This window comes from Pleuronectes platessa, chromosome 4 (assembly GCF_947347685.1).
Source record: "Pleuronectes platessa chromosome 4, fPlePla1.1, whole genome shotgun sequence".
Taxonomy (NCBI): domain Eukaryota; kingdom Metazoa; phylum Chordata; class Actinopteri; order Pleuronectiformes; family Pleuronectidae; genus Pleuronectes; species Pleuronectes platessa.
The window spans coordinates 23773808-23792370 of NC_070629.1; the positions used below are offsets into that span (position 1 = coordinate 23773808).

The window sequence follows — 18563 nt, forward strand, 5'->3', positions numbered from 1 at the left end:
GTGTCTAAAAATCTATAATCATTGTTTATAAATATTTTTTAGTAATTCAGATCAAAACTAATTGTTACAAAACATTATAAGTAAATAATAAAAACAGAGAAATACATTAAAGAAAACTCACATAACTTTATCCCCCACAGATATTTTTGTTTAGCTCTTTACTGATGTTTATGATAATTAAGATAATTTTCTAGAAAAAAAACTGAATTCAATCAAATTGTATGTTTTTTGTCAGATTTTATTTGTCGTTTTGAATATTATAAACACAAATTAACTTGATTTATTTTGATTGATTTAGCTATAAATGTGAACAGTGAATTGGACAAGCTGCATGTAGAAGACACAGATACACATTTATAATTATAATAACACATTTAATTACGTCTTCTTATAACCTCCTTTTCTTAACCATTCCTGTAACCAAACTGATGACAGTTGGTTGAAGAGTCACCAGTCACGAGTCCTCTCTGTTTCTGCTTCTTATTTCTATTCAGGGTTGTCTGCTCAGTGGATTCATGAGTATTTTGTAATAGGAAAAGAACAAGCAGGAAGTGAAAGTCGTGTCACAAAATCCATGACAGTTTTTTCTTGATCTGACAAATTTTCTCTGCCAGCATGATTAAGTTCTTTAGTCCATTTCCGTAAAGTTTTAATCTACAGATCGTGGTTGTCTGGGTGACAATGAGGTCACTTTAGGGCTGACGTTATCCAGGTCACTTTGAAGGAGGCTTTGTGAGGAAATGCTAATCTCTAAGTAAAGGGGGGGGGGGGGGGGGGGGGGCAGCTGAGAGAGAAAAGGTCTCTCTCCACTTCTCTAAAGAAAATCTTCCACTCTACATTCATGATGCAGCTGTTTGGAGCTCTGGTTCTGTTTACGACTCTATCCACAGGTAAGAGCTGAGGCAAACTTATGTACTTTGACATGTTCACTTAAAGAAATGTGTTGATGTTTAAAGGTTGTTGTAAAAGTTCAAACTTTTTTTGCTTGTTCACTTGAGGATTGACTGTCTGTTCATTTAGTATGAAACAGCCAAGGACTTGTTTTCTCCGCTGGAAACAGCAACACATTGAATATTGTATGTTTTATCCTTGTAAAACCTTGAGAGTAACAATGACAATGTAAACTGACCGACTGACAAACCATTCACAGACACATCAGTGTTACCATCCAGGTTTGCCCACATGACTGAATAGAACAAACAATGAAGAAAAGATGTGTTTCCATTTATCTTGACATTTTATGTAAAAAATTACTAATTTGCTTTTAAGAAGATAACGTTTGTGGTTAAACTGTAAAATATCAAGCCTTAACAACATATCTTTGGGTTTGCTAAATAAATCAACGCAGGATTAAATAATAAATGTTTATAGAGTATTTCCATCTGCATCTTATTTATCACAGATTCTGTTCCTATTCTTAATTTCATTTCTTGCTACTTTTATTTCGTACCTTTTCCTGTACAATGCCACTTTGTTGTGCTACTTTGTCAATTTTGAATTTCCTCTTCCTCTATTATCCTCTTTGCTTATATTGTCTTTGCCAATGTATCATAATAGAAATGATTTTACTCTCTTTAATTGGTGTCATACTTTATATTGTGACAGACCTAAGTACTTTAACTCCACTTAATATAAAGTATAAACTTGATACTTGTTTAAAAGAAAGCATTTGAAAGAACCCACACTGAAGTTTCCTTTCCTGTTTTACTTGGCATGCAGGTCATTTCCTGTTCACATTCTCTTAATGAGAAATGTTCTTCAAAATGCAGCGTTGTCTCGTAGAGCACAGACGACTGAACAGAAACTCTGTGAACGTTGTGAAGAGCAAACACTGATGAGACTCTGGTTGTTTCGTTCTGTGTCTCTGCAGCATGTGGTCTGAGATGCTACACCTGCACAGCCACCGAGCCGAAATCCTGCACAGACACCAAATCTTGTGCCGTCATCTTCAACCGCTGTTTCTCTCTCAAAGTAGAAGGTGAGTTGTTCTGTCATATCAGACGTTTCTGCGGAAGAAACCAGATTGCCGTCTTCCTCGACCGGTTGGGGTGCTCAGTGCATGATGGGAGGTCCCGCAGCAGTCTGGGCCTAAAGCAACATAACTAAGGGATGGTTCAGGGCTCACCTGATCCAGCAATGAATCCTGGGATAGGTTGGAAAAGCAAGGGTTCAACCGTTGGAGTCTTTGTATCTCTGGGATGGAAGGACGCATTTAGTCTCCCCGCGAAAGCAATGGGCTTTCAAATGCAGCCTCCAAATGATGTGGCCCTGAATTGAGACGTAGTGATGGGGTTTGCCTCCTGAAACCAGAGTGGGAGCTAGTTCCACAGGAGAGGAGGCCGGTACCTGAATGCTCTTATGTGATCTATTGGGATAATAAGGGGCTGTGAGCTCTTTAATATATGATGGGACTTGATTTTTAAGGGCTGTGTGTCTTAATGCTTTAACTTCATATGTGGATGTACTAAATGTCTGGTGTCTGTATCATTAATATCATAATATGTTGCGTAGACTTGGTTTTCTTCCCCATCATGTCTTGCAGGATACAACATGGTTTCCAAGGGCTGTCAAACCAGTATAATATGCGGAGGTTCCATGGATTGCTGTGAGGGGGACTTGTGTAACAGCGCCACACTGACTGGTCCCAGTGTCATTCTCCTGCTGGTGTCTTCCGCCATCCTCACGCTGTTTCTCTGAAGCTCCAGCTGAGAATATGTTGTGGTTTCTATGCTGCTCTTTTTCTCACTCAGTGTAAAACTACTTGTGAATTGATCGTGTTCTCTACAAAGAGGTTTTGAATCAGGACAAACACAACATTCCTCAGGATGAAACTTTTATTCCTTTTTCTTTATTTTTACAACCAACAACAGCTTTGTTAGGAATCCCTGATTAACAAAAATAGAAAAAGAATGACAAAACACGACATTAAATATGAACAAGCAGGAGAAAATAATAAACATGTTGATTTGATGAACCTGATGATGAACAAACAAGCAGACATAGTGTAACTGGGTTATTGTTGTACCTATAATCAATAAATAAGACTACAAGAAAATACAATTAAGTCCTGGTCAATGATTGCTTTAATTTGTACATAGATTTGAATAGCAAAATGTTTGATGTTGCTATCTACTTAGTAATTTCACAAACACCTGTCTGTCTGTCTGTATGTCTGTCGCATGTATGTTTTGTTAACATGTACATGATCTGTATTTGTAATCTCTGTGTGTAAATATATTTAAAAATGTGTAAAGACAATTTTTGAGTTTAGATTTTAAGTACTACTTAGTACTACAATAATGGCCCCATATAGCTGACTAACTGCCACCAGATGGCAGCAAAGCCAGAACCTTTTAAAACACACAGCACACGCACACTGGCTTTGACTAAATTAAGTAGATTAGGTAAAGTAACATTTCTATGAATAACTGACATTAATGAGTGTTTTAGATTACAGCTGCTCCGATGTCTGCTTGGCCGACTTGAGAGAAATCTACTGTGAGACAAAACATCCTTTAATATTAAGAAATACTTTAATATTAACAATGTGTTATAATTTTGTGTATTTGTATAAAAACATCAAGATACCCAATGGTATATGTCATATATAGCAGTTTATTTGTATTTTTATCAAAGTGTTTACTTGTGTTCTGGAAGAAGCCCAAGTATTGCTATCCTCTGTGTTCATTTCTCTGATGTTAAGAATGTTTCTCATACGACCTTCTGACCTTCAGAGTGCATCCAGAACATTACTTGTTCTATTTTATGACACATGACACACGGAGCTTCTCTTTCCAGCTTCTCCTTCCTCTTCTCCATCCCTATCCCCCTTCCCCGGAATCCCTTTGCTTTATCACCCACAGATCCAGGGCCTCTGTGGCCGCACCATGGATTGCGGTTTGTGGATCGCGCACCGGGGGTCGCGGTGTTGGATCCAGTGTGGCGGATTCTGAGTCATGTGGGCTGATCGTGGTGCTGGTGGCGGACCCTGTGTCGCGTTGGCATTGGGCACGGGCGGTGGACCAGGACCGCGGTGGTGGCTTGTGATGGGTCCTGGTGGGCGGCGGTGGACGGTGACTGAGGACTGGAGTGGCGTCTGGTCTGGATGGTGGATCGTGGTCTGGATGGTTGCTGAGCATGGACTGTGCTTGCAGCGGGACTGCTTGGCATGTCATGTTGGGGTTGTCCTTCGGGATGTCTACCCTCATCAAATGCTGCTAGAGACTTTGATTATTGATGATGTTCTCCTGCACGTGGCATCTATTGCACTTCTGTCCGTCCTGGGAGAGGGATCCCTCACATGTGGCTCTCTCTGAGGTTTCTACATATTTGTACCCTGTTAAAAGGGTTTTTAGTAGTTTTTCCTTACTCTTGCTGAGGGTTAAGGACAGAGGATGTCACACCCTGTTAAAGCCCTATGAGATGAATTGTAATTTGTGAATATGGGCTATACAAATAAAATTTGATTGATTGAATTTGATTGATTGTGAAACATCTGGGTCACCAGATTTTTGTGTAAACAAGAGGGTGGACTCTGACTTATGACTTGATGTATTTAGCACTGATACACAAGCTTGATGTTACACATCTTAAATAATATGATATGGGCGCCAATTAACCAGAGCTGTTTGCTTTGCTCTGACTATAAATAACTGAAACCTCAGATAAAGAAAGTAATTTTCTGACTTCAGAAGCTTTAAAAATTACATAAATAGTGTTTTGGAGAGGGAGGTTTCAGAGGGGGGGGGGGGGGGGGAGCAGCTCTGGAGAAAGTTGAGGACTTGGTGTGATGGGGACAGGAGGTTAGCATCAGGAGCGGAGGCTGCAGGAGGGAGTGTGGAGCTGGAGCACAGTGGTACAGCTTCACTTGAGAAGAACTGAAGGACACAAACAAACAATAGTGTTTAATTATGAAGATGGTTCCCTCTGATTGTTTTTTTTTTTTAAGATAAACATCAGACAGGCAGTTAAAAACTAAATATGCTAAAGCTAACAGCTAGCCAAGGCCTTCATAAGGCTGCCAGGGAGTAGCAACAGTAGCAGTGCAGCAACAGTTATTCACACGTTTACCTAATCACAGCACTCACAGTTCTTCATCAGTGGAGAACTATCTCTCCATGTTTTTCTCTTCAGAGGAGGAGTCATCCAAACACATTGTTGCCGTTCCAGAATATGTCAGACCTGCTGCAGCCTGCTGGGCTTGATCTCTGTGCAATGCTCAATTCTCTTGAGCACGCAGAGTAGGCCCTCACGTCCCGTCTCCGTAAATGTTTTAGGGTTGTTCAACTGACTATTGGCCTTAAAGTCAAAAGGTCAAGGCCGCAATGACCTCATCTTATGGTTTCAGTTGCCAAGAGGTTACAGTGACATTTATATGAGAAAACGTATGTAGAGATATGTAACCTACACAGAAACTGCACTGGTTAGCGGAGTCATACAACCACAGTGCGGTAATTCAAAAAAATTGTTTATATAAATGGGTTAACTATTTTTACAATACACAAATAGTAATCAATACATTTGGTCACAGTATGTTACAAAAAGAAATTGGCATTAAAGTTGGCATCGTGTTGTCTCACCAGTCTGATGATACAGCTGAAGTCTTTGCTGCTTAATGCTCAAATAGAGTGCATCAATGTCATTCTGCAAGTCATTTTAATTGGTTGGTCCTTGTGAAGAGGAGAATAAAATGAATTCGGGCCAATATCAGTTTACAATCAAACCTTTTTGTGTATACCTTGTGTAAACAGAGTCAAAGGACATTGTGCGTCTTCCTGTAGAGTGGTGATGCTCTCAAGGTCCTTTGCACAGTCTGTCAAAACAAAATTTGAATTACAAAATGTTAATGCCGCACAACCCATTGCAGATACGGCTAGTATTTGGACACACCAATCGGAGCCAAACAAAACTGCAGTCTGTGAAACAAGCAGTTTTTGTAGATATAAGGGAAATGCTAACATTTTTGCATGGAACACATTCAGTCCCTTAATCAAACAACCATTGATGGCAGACAGCAACCTCAACGCCTACGTCTACTTTGCTTAGAGACTAGTTTGCGAAGTCTCGTACTTCCGCCCACTGACCCATACAACATCGCTCTTTTTCTAAAACTAATGAAGGCAAATTCACACATGTAGACAGAAATAAACAGTATAAATTAAAGGTGTAAATATTGCTAACATCATGTTTGATGGGGGTCATCATTATACATAACAGAGGAAAACTTTGCACATGTATTTCGTGAGACAGGCGACAGGTGCGTTGGCTCTTAAAGACGTATAGTTTACGGATGTCATCCACTGCAAAAGCCAACATGGAGGGTGTGCACGCAGGGCACTGAAGGCTGCACCTGAGACAGCCTCTCAGCTTCAAATTTGTCATAGATCTATTCCAGTAATGCATTTTGCATGGTATCCACACATATCTTAACAATCTGCTATTATATTACATATATGGGGAACAGTGGTAGTGCCCTAAACCCGGCTTCTGTTTCTCTCCAGTTGTTCTTCTTTTTGGGCGGGGCTGCCCTCCTGTTCCTCATCAATAAAAAATAAACTGTTCCCAGTTTTCGACGTTGCTGAAACTCCTGTAGCTTCACTTGGATCCTCCTTGTTTAAAGAACAGAACATGCAAATTGTCACTTAAAATGTATCGCAACGCCCTAACATCTTGTTTTGAAAACATTATTGTCATATTGCATACTATAAATTAAACCACATTGATCTGATGTTGTGGAGTAACGGTAGCCATACATCTCTTGTTAATCTAAAGAATTCATTAACCATCCTTAATTTGAGAACACAAAATCAAACTATCACACTCGAAAAATAGGGAAGCTCTCAAAACTTAGACTGAATGTATAGTGAAGGCCCTACAGTGGGCCTTTCACCCTAACCCTACACTGTATCATGTTAAACTATTCTATGGGCTGATTCATGGTTTCTGTTAGTTTCCTTACCATTACATTATCTGTTTATGTTTATATTTATATTGTAGCGTCCCTCAATGATGAGCTAAGCGTCTTCAACTGGTTTCACCAACCATTTATTCAAACCTCAGGTAACACAGGCTACCGTGGGCCGCAGCCTGGGGCAAAACAATGGAATAGTAGCAAATGAATAGAACTCCATTGTCTGCATCAACAGATTCCGCATTCGCTGCGTCAGCTCTCGGACAATAAACCTAGATCGTTACAATATACAAAACAAACTACTTACCTGACAGAAGGAAGATGACATCGTCATCTTCAAAGCGCTCCATGTTTATGCCGAAGCTTTGTGTTAAATGGACCGGAAAGTTAAAAAAAAACTTTCTTTACGACAGTCACACGACAGGTCCGCTCATGCATGCGCAATCGGGCCCGTCTCGTAATGAATGAAGTTGCGGGGAATTCTTAGATCCTTTGAATTAGAGGTGTAATCTATCGTTTCATGTTCAGATAAAAATAATCTGGTCCCAATATATCAACATTTTGTGTTGTTATATTGGGATATATTATATGTTATATTAATGGTGGCTAAATTTCAAAATGGCAATTGAGAAATGTCACTTTTATTTAAATAACAATATAATAAATACATATTGAACAATATTTCAGGAGAGTAGCGAGTGTTATTTTCTGTTTGCATACACCGGGTGTCAAACTCAATGTATCATGTATTGACCCAACAGTATTTCAAGTGTTTCAGCTTTTGAAATAAAGCTTGTGATCAACAATAGTCGATAGCGATTCAAGGGGCTAAAGCAAGGGGCTAAATATAAGCAGGAAATTGGGAGAAATACTTCAGTTCTGTGATCGGAAGATCGGAGTTACGTGGTTTGGTTTCATGTGTTTCTTCTTCTTTTGGTGGGGCGGGGTTCAGTTGGTTTAATGTTAAGCCCCCTGGGTCCCTTTGAGCCCGGGGTCCCTAAAGTCTCTTCAAACACTCCTGTGTATTGGGTGTTGGTTGGTGCAGTATTTACCTCGGGGGTAGCACCGTACCAAACAGCTCCACCTTTGCTAAAATGCTTATTCAATGCTAATTGAATGCTAACTTTGACAAGTGAATAAACTGCCTTGTTTTCTGGTCTACATCTGTTTCATCTCTTTACAAAGGCTGCACCCTCAAAGGTCAGTCAGGTCAAAGTTGATGTGAGTCAACGTATTCAGCTAATATTAATATTTTGCTATTATTGCTTGTTAAGATTAGACAAGATGCTATGGTTAAGGTTAAAATAAGTCTCCAGGAAATCAGTGGAAGCTAAAGTACAGTGTGTGTGTGTTTGTGTGTGTGTGTGTGTGTGTGTGTGTGTGTGTGCAGCTCACCTTGCCTCTTGACAGCTTGTGTTCATCAGGACTGTGGTTTGTGTGTTTGATTCCACTGTGTGTGAATTATCTGCTGATAGAGGCAGAACTGCAGGATTTCTTCTTAACTGACACTTTTTTATTTTGGTACTTGGTACTTTTGGTACTTAAGTTCATTTAATATGAGCGACTTTAAGACTTTGACTCAAGGCACTTTCTTACGGGTGACTTTAAATTTTACCGGAGTCACTTTCAGGTAAGATATCTGTACTTTTACTCAAGAATGGCTTTCAAGTACTTTATACACCACTGCTGCTCAACTCGTAATTGACGTCAGAAACACTGCTGTTTTTCCTTGTTTTGCTGTTTTGCCTAGTTGCTTTCGCTCAGCTGATTGTTGCTTCGCTGCTTTTGATGCTGCGCTTCCATCACTTAGCTCACTTCCCGTGCATCGCCTCGGCTGCTTCGCCTTGACGCCCATGGACCTGAAAAAGCTGTACAGTGTTTGGGTCCCTTTAGCATGGGTCACTTGTTAGATGTTGGATGAATGAGAGGATTGTTGGGTTACTTCCCTTTCTTTGACCTGAATTATTTGAGTTCCTCATTATTCAAATTGTTTATTTCATTTATTTAGCTTGTGATCATTAGTTTATTTCATTGAATTAGCTCCTTTTCATTTGAGATGTATTTATGTTGGGCTTTTTGAATGGGTTGCATTATGTTTTATGTTTCCATTTTTGGGTAACTGATATTATTGGAGTTTCTGTTTATTTCATTGAATCATATTAATTGATTATTAAACCTAGTTTAGCCGTGTCAAGTGCCTGCCCCATTACCACAGCTGATTCTGTTTAATCTTGATATTCTTTTCTTAATAATTTGGGCCTTGCTTTCATTATCTTGTTGCCTGATGGCTGCCAACAAAGCACAAGCAGGAAGAGGGAAAGTTTGGATATGTCACAAAATGCATGAGGGTTTTCTCATGATCTGACCAATTTTCTCTGCCAGCATGAATAAGTTCTTATTTGGATTTCCTTAAAGTGTTAATCTACAGATGATGGTTGTTTGGGGGATAATGATGTCACTTTAGTGCTGACGTTATTCAGGTCACTTTGTGAGGATATGCAAATCTCTAAGTTCCGGGGGGGGGGGGGGATGTTGAGCTATAAGAGAAAGAGGTCCCGCTCCTTTTCTCTAAAAAAAACTCTTCCTCTCTACATTCATGATGCAGCTGTTTGGAGCTCTGGTTCTGTTTACGACTCTTTCCACAGGTAAGAGCTGAGGCAAACTTATGTTTTTTCATTTAGTATGAAACCGCCAAGGACTTGTTTTCTCCGCTGGAAACAGCAACACATTGAATATTGTTGGTTTTATCCTCTTAAAACCAAAAGTGTAACAATGACAATGTAAACGGACCAATATGTTGGTTAAAAATCCACCAACATGAGCTAATCACAGACACATCAGTGTTACCATTCAAATTTGTCAACTATAAATATATATAATCCTTTTTTGATGATACCTTGATACTTTGATGATATTTTAGGAATAAAATAATAAATGCATAAAGAGTATTTCCATTTAATTTATCATATATTCTGTTTCAATTCTTAATTTCATTTCTTGATCCTTTTATTTCTTTTTCCTGAACACTGCTACTTCGTTTTGCTTCTTAGTCAATTTTGAATTTCCTCTTCCTCTATTTTTCTCTTTGCTTATCTTACAGAGGCCAATTTATCTTAATAGAAATTATTTTACTCTCTTTTATCGGTGTCAGCATCAGCCCCCAAAAATCCATATTGCTGGAGCTCTGTAGTAAACCTAACGAGTAAATGTATTATTGTCGCATGACCACGAAGGTTCATTACACCTGCCTCTGGTACGTTAGTGTGGTTCGTATCTGAGGAAACAGGAAAGTGACAAACGCAGTCGTTGAGGTTGGAACTTTTTCTAATTTTAAACCAGTGACATTAAAGACTCACTGACTCATTTTCTTTCCAAGCCTGATGAGAACTATCAAGCCAAGATGCCATTCCCCAATTGCCTTTAATAAAAAAGACTTCTCGACTATATAATATTCATACTTTATATAGTAACAGAGCTAAGTCACAATAAAAAGTACAAACTTAATACTTGTTTAAAAGAAAGCATTTGAAAGCACTCACACTGAAGTTTCCTTTCCTGTTTTACTCCTTCATGGGCACGCAGATATTTACATTTTCACATTCTCTTAATGAGAAATGTTCTTCAAAATGCAGCGTTGTCTCGTAGAACACAGACGACTGAACAGAAACTCTGTGAACGTTGTGAAGAGCAAACACTGATGAGACTCTGGTTGTTTGTTCTGTGTCTCTGCAGCATGTGGTCTGAGATGCTACAACTGCACAGGCCTCATGTCTACAAACTGCAAAGACACCGAATCTTGTGCCGTCGGCTTGGACCGCTGTGGCTCTCTCAAAGTAGAAGGTGAGTTGTTCTTTCACATCAGACGTTTCTGCGGCCAGAAGTGTGAACTCCAAACACACTTTAAAACCAAACTTTATCTCGAGGGACTTTGTGTAGCCAGGTCGAGGCCAGAAAATATTGCAGAATGCAACTGTGGTGAGAAAACAGGAGGAAACCAGATTGGTTGGGGATTCTCAGTGCATAATGAGGCTTGATTCTTAAGGGCCGTGTGTCTTCATGCTTTATGTTCATATGTGGATGTACTAAATGTCTGGTGTCTGTATCTTTAATATCATAATATGTTTTTTCCCCAATCGTGTCTTGCAGGATACGGGGTTTACAAGGGCTGTCTACCCAATGTGGCATGTGTAGCTCCCATAGCTTGCTGTGAGGGGGACTTGTGTAACAGCGCCGCACTGACTGGTCCCAGTGTCATTCTCCTGCTGGTGTCTTCCGCCATCATCACTCTGTTTTTCTGAAGCTCCAGCTGAGAATATGTTGTGGTTTCTATGCTGCTCTTTTTCTCACTCAGTTTAAAACTACTTTGATTTAAAAAATCTGTGACAAACACAATATTCCTCAGGATGAAACCTTTATTTCTTTTTCTTTATTTTTTACAACCAGCAACAGCTTTGTTAGGATCCCTGATTAAAACAACAAAAAAAATGACAAAACACGACATTAAATATGAACAAGCAGGATAAAATAATAAACATGTTGATTTGATGAACCTGATGATGAACAAACAAGCAGACATAGTGTAACTGGGTTATTGTTGTACCTATAATCAATAAATATGGCTACAAGAAAATACACTTAAGTTCTGATCAATGATTGCTCTAATTTGTACATAGATTTTAATAATAAAAAGGTTTGATGTTGCTATCTACTTAGTAATTTCACAAACACTTGTCTGTCTGTCTGTATGTATGTCTGTATCTTTTGGAAACGTGTACATGGATCTGTATTTAGAATCTCTGTGTGTAAATAGATTTGAAAATGTATAAAGAAAATATTTTAGAATATGTATTTAGAGTTGAAGTACTACCTAGTACTACAATAATGGCCCCATACGCTGACTCACTACCGCCAGATGCTCACAAGATGGCAGCATTAGGTAAAGTAACTGTAGTAGTAGTGTAGTAGAGATTACAGCTGCTATAGGCCTAATGTTGTAGGCCTATAGGCGAGATTTCTTATTGGCGCCCCCCCCCCCCACACACAGACACACACATACACATGCACACAAACAAACACACACACACACACACACACACACACACACACACACACACACAGATGGATTTCCATTGAAGCAGTGACTGTAGATGAAGTGCAAATTCCAACCTTCACTCCAGAGGTTACATTCATTAGTTGATAAAACAAGTTAATGAACTACTGAATACTCAATGTAGACTATAAAAAAAATAAAAAAAGAGTCGTAAATCTGCTGTACTGACAGCTGATATTTATTCATGTCGACAACAATAAGTCAGTTTCCTTGTAAGAAACTTTAGAGACTTGTAAGAGGTGTCTGCTAATTAAAGGGTTTGTGAATCGTGTCTGGGACACTGCAGGAGCTCTTTCACTTTCACTTGGTGGTGAGACACTGGCCGGGATCCTGCTGCTGTGGCTCGGTGTATTTCTGAATAATCGCTTTAGTCTCAAGTTTCTTACAAGGAAACTGAATATTAGTTTTCAATACAAACAGCTCTTACAATAGTCCAGGAACTGAAAGCTATTTTGTCTGAGACACACCTTGGATTCGTCCCAGAACCTGAATGCAGCTAAGGCTGGGGGAGTGAAATGATCCTGTAAAGTGACACAATGAGTTCCATGGAAGAGCACAAGTGACAAGGATATGGTCATAAATCATTTCATTAATTAATAAAAAAAATTGAAAAACATGCATTAATGCATTTATTTTCAAGTTAATTCAAGAATGAATAAATTAATAGACTATGTTACAAAGTTAATCATTTTTAGATTCGATATTTTAATGGGCAATGAGAAACAATTATAAAAATAACCTTGACACTTGTTCACAGTGATGTCTCATCTGTGGATCATACATGTACACATACAGTTAACCCATACATATGTTTATTTTCTCATGTGTAGACTATTTTTATTGTTACATTATTCATCTAAAAAGAAATAAAATCCCATAGGAACTGATTTGGTGCAATAGAATAATTATTATTCCCTGTTTTGTTGATGGAGGTCGATAGAGGCTTTGCAGGAATCCATGTTAGAGCCTTCAGTCAAACTACCTGTTCCTTATAGATGTAGTAAAGTAAAGTTATTGTTAAAAAATATTCGTTTTTTACTAGTATTTGATGCCCTGTTAAAGAGTCTTGAGGCTTCACTTTAACCTCCTAATTCCCACATACTGATCACAGATGAGACATTAGAGAGCACACGGTTTTATTTCGTGCAACAGCAACTTTTCAAACGTATTTCAAGGCAACTTGGGAACATCTCTAAAATGTTTGTTGGAATAAAGCAGCACAGTGGTGGTATGGGAAGACGTCGTCTCTGTCAGGCCGTCAGTCCTCCAGGAACCGTCACCGCCATATTGATCAAGGACAGATGCTGGATTCCATATTCAGCATGATGCTGCCACCACCATGTTTCACTGTTGGGATTGTATTGGGCAGGTGATGAGCAGTGCCTGGTTTTCTCCACACATACCGCTTAGAATTAATGCCAAAAAGTTCAATCTTGGTCTCATCAGACCAGAGAATCTTATGTCTCATAGTCTGGGAGTCCTTCATGTGTTTTTTGTCAAACTCTATGCAGGCTTTCATATGTCTTGCATTGAGGAGAGCTTCCGTCGGGCCACTCTGCCATAAAGCCCCGACTGGTGGAGGGCTGCAGTGATAGTTGACTTTATGGAACTTTCTCCCATCTCCCTACTGCATCTCTGGAGCTCAGCCACAGTGATCTTTGGGTTCTTCTTTACCTCTCTCACCAAGGCTCTTCTCCCACGATTGCTCAGTTTGGCTGGACGGCCAGGTCTAGGAAGAGTTCTGGTCGTCCCAAACTTCTTCCATTTAAGGATTATGGAGGCCACTGTGCTCTTAGGAACCTAGAGTGCTGCAAAAAAAATTTGGTAACCTTGGCCAGATCTGTGCCTTGCCACAATTCTGTCTCTGAGCTCCTTGGGCAGTTCCTTCGACCTCATGATTCTCATTTGCTCTGACATGCACTGTGAGCTGTAAGGTCTTACATAGACAGGTGTGTGACTTTCCTAATCAAGTCCAATCAGTTTAATTAAACACAGCTGGACTCCAATGAAGGAGGAGAACCATCTCAAGGAGGATCAGAAGAAATGGACAGCATGTGAGTAAAATATGAGTGTCACAGCAAAGGGTCTGAATACTTATGACCATGTGATATTTCAGTTTTTCTTTTTTAATAAATTCGCAAACATTTCTACATTTCAGTTTTTTTCCTCTCAAGATGGGGTGCTGAGTGTACATTAATGAGAAATAAAATGAACTTTTTTGATTTTAGCAAATGGCTGCAAAGAAACAAAGAGTGAACAATTTCAAGGGGTCTGAATACTTTCCGTACCCACTGTATAATACTTTTTAAAGCTTAAAGTAGGTATTACTTACCTTCCCGTTTTGCGTACCTTCGCTGTTTTGCCTACCTTCGCTGTTTTGCCTACCTTCGCTGTTTTGCTTAGCTGCTTTCGCTCAGCTGATTGTTGCCTCGCTGCTTTTGATGCTGCGCTTCCATCACTTGGCTCGGCTTGTTTCACCTACCTGTGCATCGCCTGCATGCCTTGGCTGCTTCACCATCACAGCTATGGACCTGAACAGTCTGTACAGCTGGATAAGCGTTAGGGTCCCTTTTAGCATGGGTCACCTGTTAAATGTTTTAGAGGACATTACTTGTTGTTTGAGTTCCTCATCATTCTAATTGTTTATTCCATTCTAATAAACATTCTATTCGATCCCATTCTATTCAGGGTTTTGTCTGCCCAGTGGATTCAGGAGTATTTTGTATTTGGGAAAGAACAAGCAGGAAGTGAAAGTTTGGACATGTCACAAAGTGACATGACTGTTTTCTCATGATCTGACCAATTTTCTCTGCCAGCATGGATAGGTTCTTATTTGGATTTCCTTAAAGTGTTAATCTACAGATGATGGTTCTGTGAGGGACAATGAGGTCACTTGAGGGCTGACGTTATCCAGGTCACTTTGCAGGAGGCTTTGTGAGGAAATGCAAATCTCTAAGTTCTGGGAGGGGACTGAAATGTTGAGCTATAAGAGAAAGAGGTCTCTCTCCATTTCTCTAAAAACTCTTCCTCTCTACATTCATGATGCAGCTGTTTGGAGCTCTGGTTCTGTTTACGACTCTTTCCACAGGTAAGAGCTGAGGCAAACTTATGCACTTTGACATGTTCACCTAAAGAAATGTGTTGATGTTTAAAGGTTGTTCTAAAATGTCAACATTTGTATGCTTGTTCACTTGAGGATTAACTCAAGTCTGTTCATTTAGTATGAAACAGCCAAGGACTTGTTTTCTCCGCTGGAAACAGCAACACATTGAATATTGTTTGTTTTATCCTCGTAAAACCTTAAGTGTAACAATGACAAAGTAAACTGGCCGATATGTTGGTTAAAAATCCACCAACATGAGCCATTCACAGACACATCTGTGTTACCATTCAAATTTGCCAACTATAGATATATATATGCATTTTCGATGAATCCGTTTGTGGTTAAACTATAAAATATCAATCATTAGCAACATATCTTTGGGTTTGATAAAGACATTTTAGGATTAAAATAATTATAGCATACAGAGTATTTCAATTTTTTTTATCATATTCTGTTTCTATTCTTAATTTAATATCTTGCTACCTTAATTTTTCTTGTACACTGCTACTTCGTTGTGCTGCTGTGTCAATTTGAATTAACTTTTCCTAAATTTATTATCTTATCAAGGCCAATTTTATTTAATAGAATATATTTTACTCTCTTTTATCGGTGTCAGCCTCAGCCCCCCAAAATCCATAACGCTGGGGCTCTGTAGTAAACCTAACAAGTCAAGCACTCACACTGAAGTTTCCTTTCCTGTTTTACTCCTTCATAGGCATGCAGATAATTTCCTGTTCACATTCTCTTAATGAGAAATGTTCTTCAAAATGCAGCGTTGTCTCGTAGAACACAGACGACTGAACAGAAACTCTGTGAACGTTGTGAAGAGCAAACACTGATGAGACTCTGTTTTTTTTGTGTCTCTGCAGCATGTGGTCTGAGATGCTACACCTGCACAGCCACCGAGCCGAAATCCTGCACAGACACCACATCTTGTGCCGTCCTCTTCAACCGCTGTTATTCTACCGATCTAGCAGGTGAGTTGTTCTTTCACATCAGACGTTTCTGCGGCCAGACGTGTGAACTCCAAACACACGGCAAAATCTAACTTTATCTCGAGGGACTTTGTGTAGTCAGGTCGAGACCGGAAAATATTGCATAGAAACAGAGCAACTGTGGAGAGAAAAAAGGAGGAAACCAGATTGACTAGTTGGGGTGCTCAGTGCAAGATGGCAGGTCCCACAGCCGTCTGGGCCTAAAGCAACATAACTAAGGGATGGTTCAGGGCTCACCGGATCCAGCATTGGAGCGCAATGAATCCTGGGATAGGTTGGGCCAGGAAGGGTTGGAGTCTTCGTATCTCTGGGATGGAACGAAATATTTGGGATGGCCTAGTCGCACCGCTGAAGCAATCTGCTTTCAAATGCAGCCACCGGATGATGAATTGAAACATGGCGATAGGGTTTGCCTCCCGAAACCAGAGTGGGAGCTAGTTCCACAGGAGAGGAGACAGGGACCTGAAGACTATCATGTGATCTATTGGGATAATAAGGGGCTGTGAGCTCTTTAATATATGATGGGGCTTGAGTCTTACAGGCCACGTGTCTTCATGCTTTATTATTTGTGGATGTACTAAATGTCTGGTGTCTGTATCATTAATATTATTTCAATCAGGAGAGGCTTGATTCTCAATTTATTGATGTTTATTTTGACAAACGCACAATAGTAATGTGAATGTTTACAGTCTTTGGCATTTTAGACCCCTGTAAGATGTCATCAGGATTAAAAGGGGGTGGAGCAGAGCACCGAACAGGAAAACCCCCCGGGGTCTAGACACTGGTGGTGGCTCGTCAGTCATCGATGGTTTTGGATGGCCCATATTCGTGAGAATTGTCCTATTGGACAACCTCTGCCCTTAACCCTCGACAAGAGTAAGGAAAAACTATTAAAAACCTTTTTGACAGGAGAAACGTAGAAACCTCAGGAAGAGGGATCCCTCTTCCAGGACGGACTGAAGTGCAATGGATGCCAGGAGTATTAGGTATATTGTAAGGCTGTCTTGTTGATTTTTTAGTCCACGATCAGCTGCCACCATGATCGGGTTCCGCTGTAGTCCACGAGCCACTGATACTATTGGGATCCATCATCAAGGACCATGATGGCTGCCAACACAATGTGGGATTACGCATACGATCAGCTGCGGTAGAGGTGATGAATATTCAGCTAGAGACAGTAGGAGATTGGGGTTGAGTAGGGGTTATACGCGTCACTGAAAGACGGCTGACTGCAGAAGAGAGGAGAAGGGATTTTTAAAGTTTGACAGATGCTGAATGATTGGCTGAAGGAGAACGCGGCAGACCTGATTGGACATATAGGAACGCCCCCAATCAGCTGATCAATATGCCGGTTAGGTCTTCCTGACTGGATTTACGCTAAGCTTCATAATATGTCTTGTAATATGGAGTTTTTTCCCCATCGTGTCTTGCAGGACTCGTGGTTACCAAGGGCTGTATAAACGACAAGCTATGTGTTGGTGGCATAGCTTGCTGTGAGGGGGACTTGTGTAACAGCGCCACACTGACTGGTCCCAGCACTATTCTCCTGCTGGTGTCTTCCGCCATCATCACACTTTTTCTCTGAAGCTCCAGCTGAGAATATGTTGTGGTTTCTATGCTGCTCTTTTTCTCACTCAGTGTAAAACTTCTTTGATTTTAAAAAGCTGTGAATTGATCGTGTTCCGTGTACAAAGAGGTTTTCAATCAGGACAAACAAAACATTCCTCAGGACAGCTTTGTTAGGAATCCCTGATTAAAAAAAAAAAAAAAATGACAAAACACGACATTAAATATGAACAAGCAGGAGAAAATGATAAACGTGTTGATTTGATGAACCTGATGATGAACAAACAAGCAGACAATGTAACTGGGTTATTGTTGTACCTATAATCAATAAATATGACGTCAAGAAAATACACCTAAGTCCTGGTCGATGATTGCTTTAATTTGTACATAGATTTGAATATTAAAAAAGTTTGATGTTGCTATCTACTTAGTAATTTCAGAAACACTTGTCTGTATGTCTGTATGTTTTTAAAAACGTGCACATAGATCTGTATTTAGAATCTCTGTGAGTAAATAGATTTGAAAATGTATAAAGAAAATATTTGAATATGTATTTAGATTTGAAGTACTACTTAGATCTACAATAATGCCCCGTACAGCTGACTCACTTCCACCAGATGCTCACAAGATGGCAGCCACAGTCATTTCTATGAATAACTGGAATTAATGAGGGTTTTAGATTACAGCTGCTCAGATGTCTTCTTGGCCAATATGACAGAAAAAACTACTGAGACAAAAAAGTAATTTAATATAACAAAATACTTTAATATTACCAATGTGTGATAATTTCATGTATTTGTATAAAAAAGTCAAGATACCAAATGGTAAATGTCATATATAACAGTTTTTTTTATTTTTTATCAAAGTGTTTACTTGTGA

At 39.6% G+C, this 18563-nt stretch overlaps 3 protein-coding genes across 3 annotated transcripts; all 3 read left to right on the forward strand.

Annotated features, from left to right (window-relative positions):
- Positions 1-552: 552 nt before the first annotated feature.
- On the forward strand, positions 553-3060 carry LOC128438172 (lymphocyte antigen 6S). Its single transcript, XM_053420612.1, has 3 exons — positions 553-890; positions 1871-1978; positions 2543-3060. Exons 1-3 carry the CDS (start codon positions 842-844, stop codon positions 2695-2697), a joined length of 312 nt encoding a protein of 103 aa, XP_053276587.1. The 5' UTR covers positions 553-841; the 3' UTR covers positions 2698-3060.
- A 6346-nt stretch (positions 3061-9406) lies between these two features.
- LOC128437952 (CD59 glycoprotein) lies at positions 9407-11544 on the forward strand. Its single transcript, XM_053420264.1, has 3 exons — positions 9407-9555; positions 10643-10750; positions 11057-11544. The coding sequence occupies exons 1-3, from the start codon at positions 9507-9509 to the stop codon at positions 11206-11208; spliced, it is 309 nt and encodes a 102-aa protein (XP_053276239.1). The 5' UTR covers positions 9407-9506; the 3' UTR covers positions 11209-11544.
- Positions 11545-14947: 3403 nt separating this feature from the next.
- LOC128437955 (phospholipase A2 inhibitor and Ly6/PLAUR domain-containing protein) lies at positions 14948-18034 on the forward strand. The gene is made up of 3 exons (XM_053420268.1): positions 14948-15108; positions 15993-16100; positions 17552-18034. The coding sequence occupies exons 1-3, from the start codon at positions 15060-15062 to the stop codon at positions 17701-17703; spliced, it is 309 nt and encodes a 102-aa protein (XP_053276243.1). The 5' UTR covers positions 14948-15059; the 3' UTR covers positions 17704-18034.
- The last annotated feature ends 529 nt before the right edge of the window (positions 18035-18563 follow it).